Source organism: Myxine glutinosa, chromosome 2 (assembly GCF_964187855.1).
Source record: "Myxine glutinosa chromosome 2, kmMyxGlut1.1, whole genome shotgun sequence".
Taxonomy (NCBI): Eukaryota; Metazoa; Chordata; class Myxini; order Myxiniformes; family Myxinidae; genus Myxine; species Myxine glutinosa.
In genome coordinates, this window is record NC_136262.1 from 30,911,559 (window position 1) to 30,926,687 (window position 15,129).

The window sequence follows — 15,129 nt, forward strand, 5'->3', positions numbered from 1 at the left end:
GATCTTCGAACTTGATTTTTGCCTCTGTATTCGTTTTGGTAATGTGGTATTTTACAGTTATTGGTTATGAAGGCTCATTGTAACATAACATAACATAATCGAGTTCAAGGGGACCAAAAAAAAAACAACAACCACGGTTCCCGAAAAAGGCCAACCCCCGCTTTGCGGGGAAAAATGGCCTCTAAAGGTGGTTATATATTGTAACATAACATAGCAATGTTGTGACAAAACAGTTCACATGAACACACATCCTTTCGTGGAATCGATTTGATTTTTGTTTTTCTTTTGACAGGTCAATGCATCCCATTCATTTTGTCTGCCTTTGTCTAACACGCTTCGAGCTCTATTTTGTCACAACTCCTTTAAAGCATTGTTTTTTTGTTTTTTTACGATCATTAACAGGCAGAGAACCCTGTGCCACTGAGCTGTTCTTAGGGAATTCGATCTCAATATTCGAAGAAGAGTGTGGAATATTTACGGAGTTTGCTAGGAATGCCCTTTGACAGTGTAATAGTAGGGTACGTGGAAATTCTGCATAATGTACAATGTGACGTAAAGTCCTCGACCCCTTTCTTCTTCAAGTCCTCACACCTTCTTTCTAAAGCCTAAATTTTCTTCTTTCCCAACTCGGTTTTCCCAACCCTTTGCTGATTCCCATTCCCCTCCAGCTCTTTCCTCTGTCCTCCACTCACCCTTTCTTGTTCAAGTCCTCAACCCCCCCCCCCCGCTCCTAACCCCAACCCCAAGTCCACATAATAGTCACAAAGTGTTACGACTGCTAAGGTTTCTCTGTGAAGTAAATGGATGAAAAGGTCAATTATACGTTTTACGGAATTGACCGAATAGTTTGCTGTTGTATTTTATTTTACTTCCGGCCGGTGAGTGAAACAGCGACTGAGTCTATACACCACCCGTGTGCTCAACAAAAATGCACATAACTCGAAATTTCCTGAATATCAATATTCATAAACCTCCACATGCACTGTTTAGACCCAAGAGCTCTTAAATGAGGTGTCATTCAGCATTATACGTGCAGTGGTTATGATGTTCACCTCGTAAAGACAGTTGTGCAACTTGCACTTGTATAGGTACAGTAAGTATATTGAAGATGTCGATTTCAGGTCTTTTTTGTTTCACGAGTACACCCGTTCTCTACGGGAGCGGCAGGAAAGGGTCATTCCTCTCCGGGTGTTCTCTACGGGAGCGGCAGGAAAGGGTCATTCCTCTCTGGGGTATATAATTTCAGTAGATCTAGGGTCAGGCCTCAAGAACATCAGGGGTGTACCAGGTTTCTTGTGGAGAGTTTGCCAAGTGGATTAAGCATTCAAGCAAGCACTCATTTCCAAACGGTTGATAAGGAACTGCTGGCTTGGCAAGCGCGAACTGGCTGCTTGGTAACTGAACACACACCGGGTTTCCTCCCTTTCAGTTTCGTGTTAAACAGCAGTAGTGACTGTTTAAAAAGGTAATCAATCATGTTTGTGGTTTATAATTGGTTCACGAGTTATCAAGTGACCACTATATTCGTCATGTGTGTGCGTCTGTCTGTCCGCAGCATAACTACCCGATGATATCATCCGATCTTGCTGAAACTTGGGTGGGAGGTTGATATCATGATCTAGTTGTGTCCTGCCTAGAGTGGGCGTATTGCGCCCATTGTGGGTGGAGCCACGCCTGAAAAAGATGTCTTTTTAGGGGGTAATCGAGTTCAAGCTACATCTTCTCCGAGGGGTTTGGTGGAATCTGACGGGGGTTTCGATATTTGGTTAGGCCAATGTCGTGTCCAGCCCCACGGAGCTCGATTTTTCATTTCTTTTTTCTTTTTTTTTCAATATATTTTTTTCATTTCATTTTTCACCGAATTTTCGGTGTTGTGAAGCTAACTAACCTCATAACTGATTATACATTATTTTCTAACTCATTTCAAGGTCAGTAACCTTCGTTTTGACATTTCTGGGCCTGTTTCGGTTATAGTCCGTCCTTTGTCATTGAATACCGCTCGCTCGTGAACCATCGTCATCTCCTGACTTGTCAGTATTAATATTGTGTTGTAATAACATTACTATTTTGCTATTATCTTTAGTGTTGTTACTTTTGTTGTTAGAAGCGGCCTTGGAGAAACACCATGATAAAGCTATCTTTACACGGATATACACCTATACGTTTAACACTTTTAGTTGTCAAGTTGTACATTTTGACGTAATAAATTTAGCACAGGCCGTATAGCTGGTTGGTTATCTCAATATCATGTAGCAATATGGATGGTCACACTGAGGCCGTTGTTATTATTCAGCTGAACTGTTTATCGAACGTGAGATGCAGTCATTAAATCGTGTGTTGTTTGTACGGCTGTAGGAGGCGTCTCCTCGCTTTGTTCTCATCGGTGCTCTCTACTCTGAGCTTGTGGCTGTTTCCAGCAAAGGTGAACTCTACCAATGGAAGTGGAATGAACCCGAGCCTTACCGCAGTACACAGGTCTGCATTGGCACAAACAATAGCTTTTCCTTATATTCGGCTTAAACCAGCATCTGGCACAGTCATAATGACAATACGAGTGATAATATTGTATTGATTCAGTAAGTTTGCACTGTAGCATCATGCATCCACTGTCTCTACCACACGTGCACTCCAATCACTTTGCTCTGAAGTTGACTTGTTTACCGTGCTTTTATAATTAGCCTTTCTGTCCTTCAAACCTCTAAGAACCCTGGGCTACACCATCCTCGAGCCGCAACTCTGGGTTTGAACAGTGAGGTGGTCGTGCTGCTGTCCACATGCAGCATCCGTGCCTCTCTGGCCACGGAGTCTGGGAAGGTTTGTGAAATAATTGGGGATAAAAGCCAAACTATTTGTTACTAAGGCAATTTTACCAAGGCCAATAATGGGAATTTAATGGGTTGAAAGGTTAAAGTTCAGAGAGGAGAATTTGATTGTGAGGTTTAGAGGGTGAAGGGTTACACGGGTCAAAGGAATGTGTTATTTTCAAGTCTTTGTTTTACTATTCTGAGTCCATCTATCATGTGCATAGGTAATCATTGGATCCTTTTCATTCCTGTGTGGAGCAGGTTGCAACATGGATGGATGAGAGCTTGAGCCCAGTTGTCAGTAAGCTGGAGCATTCGGCCCAACTCTTCCCTGAGCTGCAGGGAGAGCACGTGGCCGCGCTGCACTGCTGCACGCTCTACACCTGTGTGCGCCTTGACAATGGGCAGCTCTTCTGGTGGTCAGTTGGCTGGTTCTTCCGATATACAGTACTATCAAAAGATTTATTTAGAGGAGTGAGGCTAATGGAAGTGCAAGGTCGAACTGAGAGTGTTACTGAGAGAGTGCTTTGACAAACATCAAAGAAATGAACGCACAGGAAAAGAGGAGAAGGAAGAGAAGAGGAAACCCAAGCTAGTATAAAACACCAACATTGCATGAAACGCCAGGAGTTTTCACAGCTAAATTAATTAACGACACAGGATTTGAACCAAAGGTATCAGAGATCACAACAAATACTTTAACCACTTACAGTGCATTCAGAAAGTATTCAGACCCCTTCACTTTTTTCACATTTTGTTATGTTGCAGCCTTTTGCTGAAATCGTTTAAATTCTTTTTTTCCCTCATCAATCTGCACTCAATACCCCATAATGACAAAGAGAAAATAGGATTTTAGAAAGTTTTGCAAATTTATTGAAAAGAAAAAACTGAAATATCGCATTTACATAAGTATTCATACCCTTTGCTATGACACTTGAAATTTAGCTCAGGCGCCTCCCATTTATCTTGATCATCTTTGAGATGTTTATACACCTTGATTGGAGTTCACCTGTCGTAAATTCAATCGATTGGACATGATTTGGAAAGGCACACACCTGTCTACATAAGGTCTCACAGCTGACAATGCATATCAGAGCAAAAACCAAGCCATGAGGTCGAAGGAACTGCCTGCAGAGCTCAGAGACATGATTGTGTCGAGGCACAGATCTGGGGAAGCCTAAAAAATTTTTTCTGCTGCATTGAAGGTTCCCAAGAGCACAGTGGCCTCCATTATTCTTAAATGGAAGAAGTTTGGAACAACCAGGACTCTTCCTAGAGCTGGCCCCCCGGCCAAACTGAGCAATCGGGGGAGAAGGGCCTTGGTAAGAGAGGTGACCAAGAACCCGATGGTCACTGGCTGAGGTCCAGAGATCCTGTGTGGAGATGGGAGAAACTTCCAGAAGGACAACCATCACTGCAACACTCCACCGTTCTGGGCTTTATGGCAGAGTGGCCAGACGGAAGCCTCTCCTCAGTGAAAGCCCACAGAATCTTGTTTCTCACAGTCTGAGAGTCCTTTAGGTGCTTTTTTTCAAACTCCAAGCGGGTCCACAGATACACAGACACAGGCGGAGGATACTCAGCCCATCAAGCTTGTGCCATCTTCACATTAAAAACGATGAAATATGTAGATTGACATTCAACAACTGAGTCTTTATCAAGGATCGAACCCAGAACTGCTGGATGAGAAATCCAATGGACCTATGACCTATCCATTGTGCATATTTCCTTAGAAAAACTCCCCCCCCCCCAAAAAAACCCCGATTATGGGTTCCTTTTTCTCATTATTTCCTCGGTCATGTGATTTCTTTCCTCATTATTTTGTCAGTCATGTGATTTTCCTCATCATTTCGTCGGTCAAGTGATTTGAAGCATGCATGTTTTTACTCTCTCCATAATTGCATTTGGTTTCTTCCCTCTCAAGCACCTGTCCTTTTTTTTTTTTTTTTTACTTTTTATTTTAACCTCACTGTTTTCTCTATTCATAGTAAAACACATTTTTTGTGAAGTTGCTTGTTAACCCTCTTATGACGAGCTTTTGACAGTCTATTTCACATTTTTAGCTCACCTGGAACATAGTTCCAGGGAGCTTATGCGACGGCGCTTCTTCCATCCGTCCATCCGTCCATCCGTCAGTCCATCTGTCCCTCAGTCCATAAACACTTGCAACTTCTCCAAAACCGCTTATGGGATTGTGACCAAACTTGGCACAAATGATATTTGTTGTGTTGCAACTCAAGTTTGTTCACGGCACTAAAAAAAATCGGGGTCTAAGTGGATCTACTGGGGGTCAAAGTGGACCCAGGTTTGACACCCCAAAATAGGAATTAGCTTTTTTATCTGAAACTACACACAATATTTAGATGAAACTTCACCACAACCTTCATCACCTGTGCTGTACCGAAGATTGTTCACGGCACTAAGAAAATTGAAGTCCAAGGGGGTCTACCGGGGGTCAAAGTGGGTGCAGGTTTGACCCTCCTCCCCACCCCCCACCCCAAAATTGGTATTTGCGCTCTCCTCTGAAACTACACACACGATTTCAATGAAACCTGACCACAATCTTCATCACTCGTGATGCATCAACGTTTGTTCACGGCATAAAAAAGTCGGGGTTTAATGTTGTGTGGTGGGTTTTACCCCCTAAAATAGGTATTTGCTCTCTTCTCCGAAACTACACATACAATTTTGATGAAACTTGATTCGACATGCTGCCCTGTCTTCCAGCAATCGTTGAAATTGGTTTAAAATACCTTTAGTCAGTGTAGTATACTGATGTATTCTACCATGTGAGCTATTCTACCAGGTGAGTGCCCAGGGGTATTGCCCCTATTTTTTGAGTGTATGCGTGAAAGACCATGAAAAAAAACCCATGTGTTATGCAGTTCATATTGGCATTGAGGTTGTCACCGTAAATATTTTGTTCTCCAGGGGTGTGGTTCCATTCAGCCAGAGAAAAAAGTTGCTGGAGAAAGCAAGGGCCAAAAGCAAAAAGGGAAAAGGTGGGACTGGACCGACTCCTTCAGTGAACATCACAGTTGGCACACAGGTAGCACACCATACGGGAGGACTTGTGGAATTTGTGGCAACCTCTTCTTCCCCTCCCCCTCACCCCTTTCCACAACAAATTAATTTTTGACTTATTGAAAAATTAGTTTGATGAAAGTACCCCGTTTGCTTTTCGATTGTCCAAATGTGTTGCCAATATATTCAGATAACTGAAAGCCATTGTGATGTAATTTATTCCCGAGTGAAAATTTGTTCTCACCTTTTGCCCCACAGGTGTGCATGCGGAACAACCCTGTGTATCAGGCAGGTGCAGTGGCCTTCTCGGTGAGCTCAGGAGTTCCCAAAGTGGGCGTTCTGCAAGAGTCTGTCTGGAACATGAATGACTGCTCTCGGTTCCGCCTCTGCTCACCAGAGGGTGTGAAGGCACTTGACCGCATAGGCAAGCCTCAGGAGAGCAGGTATATTGGAGGACGAGGCTTGGAATAACAGGGAAAGAAGAAGGTGGTTTTGGGTTCAAAGTTTGATAAAGCAGAGGAGAAATTGATGCTTTTAAAATTTCTATATTTTTTTCACACTACACATAGCAGGCTGGAGCCAAAGCAGGACAATGTGAAGACAGACATGGGCCCACCACCATCTCCCGCATCCACCTGCAGCGACACGTCGTCGATTGCAAGCAGTGCTTCCTTGCCTTACAGTACGTATACACCATTTTGCTATCCCTTATCACTCACTGTAGGCACGTGCACCAAAATGAATGCCTACAAAGCAGCTTGTTTAACCCATACTCTATCTGGCTCACCTTGGCATGAGGCGATCAGTTCTGACCAGGTGAGTCAAGATTCCACTATTTGATTTTATTGTTTGCAGGCCACCAACAGAAAAAGGGTGGGTAATTTCCATTACACTGTTCCCCAAGTGGACTGTATATTTCCATATTTAATCATAAGGCAAGGTTTGTAGTTTGCCTTGAGTAGGATATGACAGTTATGGACCACTTGACCTTTTGACCCCCAATGGCGAACTCGTCCTTTCACGTGTTTCCATAAGTGTTTGTAACGCAATTTAACAATGACCATGATTGGATGTCTAGATCCTCATCCTTGTATCTGTCTCTTCTCCCCATCTTGCCTCTGTATTTAAGTCTCAAATCTCCCCAGTTGTCCTTTCACACCATACAATGGCACCTCTAATGGTGTATCCATTTGGGCTAGGTACAACCCCTCAGACATGCTCTTGTAAATGGCGCCTACACATGTGCGACCTCAGTGCTGCAAGGGCACATCCTGAACACTCGGGGCGAAGCGAGAGACCTCTCCGTGAATTTGTGGGGGAGCCTGGCTATAAAAGTTTGTGAATCACACCAATCACAGCCAGCGCCAGAGGGAGGGAGAGCCAAGGGGACCCAAGAGCGATGCAGACAGACCTTTTGTCAGGAATCTGGGCTATAAAAGGCGATCAGCGGTGCCAATCGTGGCCAGAGAGAGAGGGAGGCCCATGGGCGATGCAGAGAGACCGAGAGATATGCCAGCATGACACGTCAGCCAAGACACCCCCCGAGTGGAAAAGGGTCTGCAAGACGGAAAGGGGACTGAAAGCGTCCTTGGCGTCTCTGCCGACCTGCAAGAAAGGTCATAACTCATCATCGTGAGGCCCAAATCTTTGAGTGACTGAACTTCTTCAAGGGGATTGTTAAGAAAGTAGATTGAAGATGTTTGTCAGATGGTTTGTCAGATGGTCCTTTTGGAGAGAGACAGACGTAGACATGCATAAATACAAAGTGAGAGTATGAGATTTGTCAAGATTGAAATATATATTCCAAATATTTGAACTCTTGTGGTTCTATCATGGTTTGCGAAGAGGGAAGAGGCTGCTGTGTGCCTTTTTGAAGGATGAGTGATGTTACGGGAGTGGGTGCAATTATCAGCAAAGAGGATTTTGCAGAGAGTCAGCGAGATTGATGATGAAGGTCAGGAATAGGATGGGGGCCCAGAACACTTCTTTGGGGCACTCCAGCCTTGACAGGGTGAGGAAATGAGAGAAAGAGAAAGGAATTTGAAGGAGGTGGATTTGGTGTGGATAAACGGTGGTAGAAAAGATAGCCACGTCGAGGTTAAACGGGGGTAGCCAAGCTGGGTGTGAGGCAGGTGCACCAGCCCAGAGGGGAGAGCAGTACTCCAAGCTGCCGATGAAAGCTTTGTATTTGGTGAGGAGCTCAGTAGTGCCAATGAAGGACTTAGCGCGACGGAGGATGTCCAGTCAGCGACTGGCTATGGAGGCTAGCTTGGCAATGTGGTTTTCCAGGAAAGATCATGGCAGGTAGTGAGACCCAAAAGCTTGAGTGACAGAAGTTCTTCAAGAAGATTGTTGAGAAATTAGATTGGAGGGTTTTCCAGGTGGTCTTTTTGGAGAGACATAGTGGGAGTGTGAGATTTGTCAGGATTGAAAGACATGTTCCACTTATTTGACCAGTTTGTGATTTGTCTGCAGAGAGTGAAGAGGCTGTTGCCTGCCAGTCTGAGGGATGAGATATGGAGCAGAGCTGCAGAGGGTGGAGTCATCAGCAAAGAGATAGGATTTTACAGAGAGCCAGAGAGATCATTGATGAAGACCAGAAAAAGCACATGGCACAGAACACTGCCTTTGGGAACTCCAGCCTGGACAGGAAGAGGAGATGAGAGAATTGCATTTAGAGCCACACGTTGACTACGACAGGAGAGGAACTCCACAAGCCACTCTCCATGCGTGTAGATTTCCATGGATACCATAAGAGGAGAGTTTGATGAGCAAGGCAGAGTGCCAGACCCTATCGAAGGCAAGAGATATGTCAAGGGAGACTGCTCTGATTTCCTGTTTGGCATTGAATCCTGGTGTTGGCCTAGTGGTTAGGGTGCCGGCTTGGGATCCGAGGATCCCGAGTTCGAATCCCGGTCAATTGTTGAATTAACGCCAGGGGGGTTGATTCAGCCTGTCATCCTTCCGAGGTCGGCAAATTGAGTACCAGCTTGCTGGGATGAATGATCCCGGTGTGTACCCCAATTTAGAATAGGTACACCGTATCCCTGCACATTGTAAGAGGCAACTAAGGGTTGGTGTCAGGAAGGGCATCTGGCCATAAAAAACATTGCTTCAAACAGGGAACCATGATTGTCGTGGGGCCCGCAAGGCTATCACCCGCTCTCGCGGGGAAAAATGGCCTTAAAACGATCATTCATTCATTCATTCATTCATTGAGGACCTCCATTCATTGTTGAAGACAGCAGAAGCAGCATGTCCATACTGGAATGACCTGGTCTGAATCCAAATTGATGATCAGAGATCAAACCATTGGAGAAGAGGAAGGATATAATATCTGAAGCAGTGATGGATTCCATGACTTTGCTGATAATTGGGAGCAGGCTGATGGGTCTGATGAAGTTGCAAGAAGTTTGGTGTTAAACCATCTTTAAAAGCAATGAAGCTTTCCTGCAACTTCTTTAATTCATTATTGGACAACTGAATAAATATCTTAAGGAGCAGGCTAGTCATCTCGGTCCGATCTCCTCACATGGGTGCAGGTGGGGTGGGTGGTGGGGGTGGTGGTGGTGGGGGAGGAGGAGTAGGTTGCCCATGACCTGACCTGACCTGACCCTGGGTACTACCAACACGTATGCAATATTTGGTGGAGATCGAGCCAGCCGTTTCTTTTTTTTTTCTACGATTTTCAGATGTGAATGCATAGAGCCTTGTTTAATATAGTAGGATTCTTGTGAGAATGTCCTCACGCGGCAATCGCTCAACCACAGCAAGCACGGAGACAAAACACTACCGATATCACTTTGTGGATGACAGAATTAAACATTGATCACTCCTGAGTGGTATTTAGCTTGTCCCCGTATTTTGAATGTGGTACATGTGTTATCAATATTGTCGTGCCTGCAGCTAGTTATCACCAGCCTTGGACGGATGAACCGAGCCAGTTTTAACTCCCGAGGCGATCTCCAATTTGGCGGTTACATGCGTGTGGGATGCAAGAGACACAAAGCATTTAACTTCACGAACACACGGGTTTATTCTGAAACCCAACCAAGAACATGACAACGAAAATGTAACAATAATTATTTACAAGAAAATAAGGCACGGAATGAAAATAACGAAAATAATTGCTGAGGTAAATAATTGCTGGGCTCTTGCTGCTAAATTGCTGCTAAATTGAGGTACCTCCTTATGGACACAAACATGCACACAGGGAAAAGTAATAAAATGAAAATCCCCCTCCAGCACTTAGCTGGCCACAATATGGATACTCTGGTATGGTCGGCGGCTGTCGAAGCCCGCAGCCACCCGGGCGGGAAGCTCGGAAAGATGGTGGCATCATTGAACACCAAGGGCGCCTGGTACCGAGGCGAGTGGCGTAGACGGCCCTCTTTCTCTCTGGTCTCTCAAAGTTTCCAATCCTTTGCGTGGGGAAGGACAGCGTGGCCTTCAGCTCCCCGAAGAGCCCAGCAGCCAAAGCCTCCTCACTATCGCCACAGAAAAATGCTCTCCTCAGAAAATAAAATGTCCAAGCTTCTTCCCCGAACTGCCAGCTCATCCCTTTCTACTTGCATCATCCAGCTGCGTCACTCAGAGGAGGGTGGGTTGGGATGGGGGGGGGGGGGGGTGGGGGCGGGTGTGGCCTGCCGGCCATGTTTCCCCCACTCATCGTACCACTGTAGCTCCGCCTCTCCTGGGCGGGTCTTCACTGTATCGTGTCCATAGAGCGTGAATACTATCCGGCTGATGTTTTGCTTGGCCGGTTGTTATTAATGTTGGGGATGGCCACAGGGCAAATTAACCTTAAACCTTGCTTCTAATTGTCCCCCGTCGCACAGCGGAGCGAAAGGGGGACTATGGTTTTCCCCTCCGTCCGTGTGTGCGTGCGTGCGTGCGTGTTTGCTTGCGGGCGTGCGTGCGTGCATAAGCGAAGGACCGCATTCGAATTTGGTGTGTGGGTGCAACCCACGTCAAAAATCCAAGATGGCCGCCGCCATGTATGTCTGATGCCATGTATGTCTGAAACTTGTAAGATGAATATCTTGAGAAATAAGCGAAGTACCAACTTCTAATCTGGTGTGTGGGTGTATCTAGGCATAAGGAAGAACGCTATTGAAAATTGGGTCGCCACGTCAAAATCCAAGATGGCCACCGCCATGTATGTCTGAACCTTGTGAGATGAATATCTTGAAAAATAAGCGAAGTACCAACTTCTAATTTGGTGTGTGGGTTTATCTCGGCATAAGGAAGAACGCTATTGAAAATTGGGGCGCCACATCAAAATCCAAGATGGCCGCCACCATATATATGTCTGAACTTTGTGAGCGAAATATCTTGGAAAAATAAGCGAAGTACCAACTTCTAATTTGGTGTGTGGGTGTATCTCGGCATAAGGAAGAAAGCTATTGAAAATTGGGTCGCCACGTCAAAATCCAAGATGGCCGCCGCCATGTATGTCTGAACCGGTATGATAGACCTGAGCCTCGTCCTGGAGGTGGGGTTGCTATCTTTATAGAAAACTCTCTTCCTCACTCGCCCTCCACTGCCCTCTCTCCACCTCACCCCCAGGAATACCTTTGGCTACGGCTTCCCCTTCGCTCCCACCTTTTGTTCATATGTGTGTTGTACCGTCCACCAAACAGTGATGACTCCATCTACATCTCGCTGTCTGATAATATGGACCAACTTCTATCTACCCATCCCAACTCTCTCTTCCTCATATGTGGTGATTTCAACAGTCACCATGCCAGTTGGCTGGGTGTGGGTACCTCTCTCACCAGCCATGGCTCTTCAGCAAAGGACTTCGGCGACTCACTGCGACTGACACAATCTGTCAATTTCCCGACCCGGATCTCAGTCAATGGAGCATCTTCTCTTCTGGACTTGGTTATGACTAACTTCCCTGAAAATGTCTGCTGCTCTTCTTCTGCTCCAATCGGCTCATCTGATCATGTGCTTGTTAAAGTGGACATCTCTCTGACCATTCTCAGAGAGCCTCCTCAGCGTCGACGACTCTGGCATTTCACTCGGGCCAACTGGCACGGTCTTCAAGCAGCCATCAATCATCTGGACTGGTCTCCCATCTCTACCACCTCTGACATCAACTCATCCTGGGAATTCTTTCAAAGTAAATTGCTCTCTCTCATGCACAGATTTATCCCATCTCGTCTTCAGTTGTCATACCCTTCCTCCCGTCCATGGTACACGGAATCTTGTGGTGAGGCTGTTGCCCAGAAACAACTTGCTTTCGTCTCCTGGAAAGCAAATCCAACGGAAGGAAATCTCATTTCCTTTCACAAAGCCCGAAACAAGTGTGTGTCCACCCTCAGGAGAGCCAGGAAACAATATCTCTCCGTTCTCAAGACCGAACTCTCTTATCTGTCTCCCTCTTCCAAATCCTGGTGGCGTCTGGTCAAATCTGTTTCTGGTGTTTGTTCCCCCCCCATCCCCTCCCTCACCTCAAACGGCTGCACGGCTGATTCCGCACGTGAAAAAGCTGAATGCCGCAACTCTGTGTTTGCCTCTAAATCTTGTGTCCCAAACCCATCCCTCTCTGTACCCACCGTACCCAGTCGTACCCAGCTGCTCCTGGACTCTGTGTCCTTTCCTCCTGACAAGGTGGAAAAGTTTGTCAACCCTCGACTCTGATTCTGCAACTGGTCCTGACGGCATCAGCCCACGTGTCCTAAAATCATGTTCTTCCGCTCTTTCACTCCCTCTTTCTGTTCTCTTCACCCTCTCTTTTGCTCAAGGTCATCTGCCATCTGCTTGGAAATCAGCCAACATCACCGCTTTGCACAAAGAAGGTGCAAAAACAGATCCTAGCAACTACAGACCAATCAGCCTTCTCCCAATTATCAGCAAAGTCATGGAATCCATCATTGCTTCAGATATGAAATCTTTCCTCTTCTCCAATGGCTTGATCTCTGACCATCAATTTGGTTTCAGACCAGGTCACTCAACTCTGGACATGCTGCTTCTGCTGTCTCAACAATGGATGGAGGTCCTCAACGCCAAACAGGAAATTAGAGCTGTCTCCCTTGACATTTCACGTGCCTTCGATACGGTCTGGCACCCCGCTCTGCTCACCAAACTCTCCGCCTTTGGTATCCATGGAAATCTCCACGCATGGCTGGCGGACTTCCTCTCTGGTCGTAGTCAACGTGTGGCCCTGAATGGGTTTCTCTCATCTCCTCTTCCTGTTCAGGCTGGAGTTCCCCAAGGCAGTGTTCTGGGCCCTGTGCTTTTTCTGGTCTTCATCAATGATCTCTCGGACTGTTGAAAATCCTCTCTATCTCTTTGCTGACGACTCTACTCTCTGTCGCTCCATTCCTCATCCCTCAGATCGGCAGTCTACAGCCTCCTCACTCTCTGCAGACCTGGACAAAATCAGACTGGGCAAACAAATGGAACATGTCTTTCAATCCTGACAAATCTCACTCTTACGATGTCTCTCCGAAAAGACCGACTGGACAACCCTCCCATCCACTTTCTGAATAATCCTCTCCAAGAAGTTCTGTCACTCAGGCTTTTGGGTCTCACTATCTGCCATGATCTTTCCTGGGAAAACCACATTTCAAATCTGTCCTCCAAAGCCATTCGCCGACTGGGCATCCTCCGTCGTGCGAAGTCCTTCCTTGGTACACCTGAGCTCCTCACCACTTACAAGGCTTTCATCCGCAGCTCTATGGAATACTGCTCTCCCCTCTGGTCTGGTGCTCCTGCCTCACACCTAGCTCGTCTTCACGCTGTTGAAACCAAAGCGTTCAGAATCATTGGAATCTCCCGCGATGAAGCTAACTCCAAGGGCCTTTCACTCACTCATCGCAGGCAGGTTGGTGGTCTTTCCGTCTTCTACCGACTCCTCTCCGGCCTTGCCCCCCCAGCTCTCTCTGGGCTCTGTCCCCCAAATATTCCTACAGGTCGCACAAGATCTGCCTGCATCCCTCTTATGGTTAAACTGCCAAAATCAAGACTCTCTGCTCACCTTCACTCCTTCATTCCTCTTTTCTCCCGCCTCTGGAACAAACTCCCTCACTCTCTTCAATCCCACTCCACCCTCCAGGTCTTTAAAACAGCTGTTCACCACCATCTCTTATCCTCCCCCATCCAAAACTTTGATCTATTCTACCCCCGCTAATTTCGGTCCCCCTGTGTTTTATACCTCCCCCCCCCCCTTCCCATGCCTCCTCCCCCCAAGCCCTCTCCCTCCCACACTTCTCCCTGCTCTCAAATGTTGTGGTTGTGTGCTTCCCCTTCTCTCCCCATCTTGTCTTCCGCTCCCTCTTTTTGTATATTTTGTTTGTCTGGTTGATTTGTTTGTGAAATAAATGCTAGATCTTTCACGAGCCTCGATTCAGTATACAAAAAAGAAAAAAAAAGCTAAAAAGAAGAACGCTATTGAAAATTGGGTCGCCACGTCAAAATCCGAGATGGCCGCCACCATATATGCCTGAACTTTGTGAGCGGAATATCTTGAAAAATAGACGAACTACTAATTTCTAATCTGGTGTGTGGGTGTCTCTCCAACCCACTCGCAAATTTATCGACTCTTCCATGTTTCCTGCGTCTTCCACTTTGTCAACTCACATCACGTCACCGACGGGGGACCTCGGCGTAACGCTTGTTTTTTTTTTGTTTTTTTGTAAGCATTTTTAATGAAACTGTAATCATGTGCATTCGTGTTTGTAAAATTTTCCCCTATGAATCGTGAACTGCCGGAAACCTACCCTGTTTTTGAAACTATGCCGAAACATTTTTGGGTTCAACATTCGTGGCATTTTCCAGTTGGGGTTTTACTGTACTGACCACAAGTTTTACAATACTTAGTACCAGCCATTTTATTCTTGTTTAAAGAGAATAAATTTGTTCTTGTTATACGATTTTATCTTTGAATAAATTTTTTTATTCCTTTGAGTAAGTCAGTTAAAGGAGAAAAAATAAATGGAACAAACCCTATCTGTTTTGAGGTTGGCGATTTAATTAAATTAGTATACAGGGTGTCCATAAAGTCCTTGGGCAAGTTTGAACTTTTATAACTCGGTCTACATGGAAAAACAAACTATAAATGGTGCATGAAAGCATAATTACCTCCACCACCGAAAGTTATGTTTTCACCCTGTTTGTTTGTGAACAGGATATCTCAAAAAGTTGTGGACGCATTCGGATGACATTTGGTGGAGAGGTTGGGTATGTGACGAGGACGAAATTATTAGATTTTGGTGAAGGTCTGGATCCGAGAATTTTTAAAGTGATTCTTCACCATTGAGTGATAGGGCAAAAAAAGATATATATAGCACGA

General features: G+C 45.7%; 1 protein-coding gene across 20 annotated transcripts in view; it reads left to right on the forward strand.

Moving 5' to 3' along the window:
• Positions 1 to 15,129, forward strand: part of UBR5 (ubiquitin protein ligase E3 component n-recognin 5) — a 110,298-nt gene that overhangs the window by 22,900 nt on the left and 72,269 nt on the right. For 17 of the 20 annotated variants that reach the window (XM_068108503.2, XM_078773102.1, XM_068108490.2 and 14 more), the window contains 6 exons: positions 2,356 to 2,475; positions 2,704 to 2,814; positions 3,066 to 3,223; positions 5,736 to 5,853; positions 6,087 to 6,271; positions 6,398 to 6,510. In XM_068108503.2, the coding sequence (XP_067964604.1) occupies positions 2,356 to 2,475; positions 2,704 to 2,814; positions 3,066 to 3,223; positions 5,736 to 5,853; positions 6,087 to 6,271; positions 6,398 to 6,510 (805 nt within the window). The remainder of the gene's footprint in view (positions 1 to 2,355; positions 2,476 to 2,703; positions 2,815 to 3,065; positions 3,224 to 5,735; positions 5,854 to 6,086; positions 6,272 to 6,397; positions 6,511 to 15,129) is intronic. The other 3 variants (XM_068108491.2, XM_068108499.2, XM_068108507.2) reach the window with 1 other exon arrangement.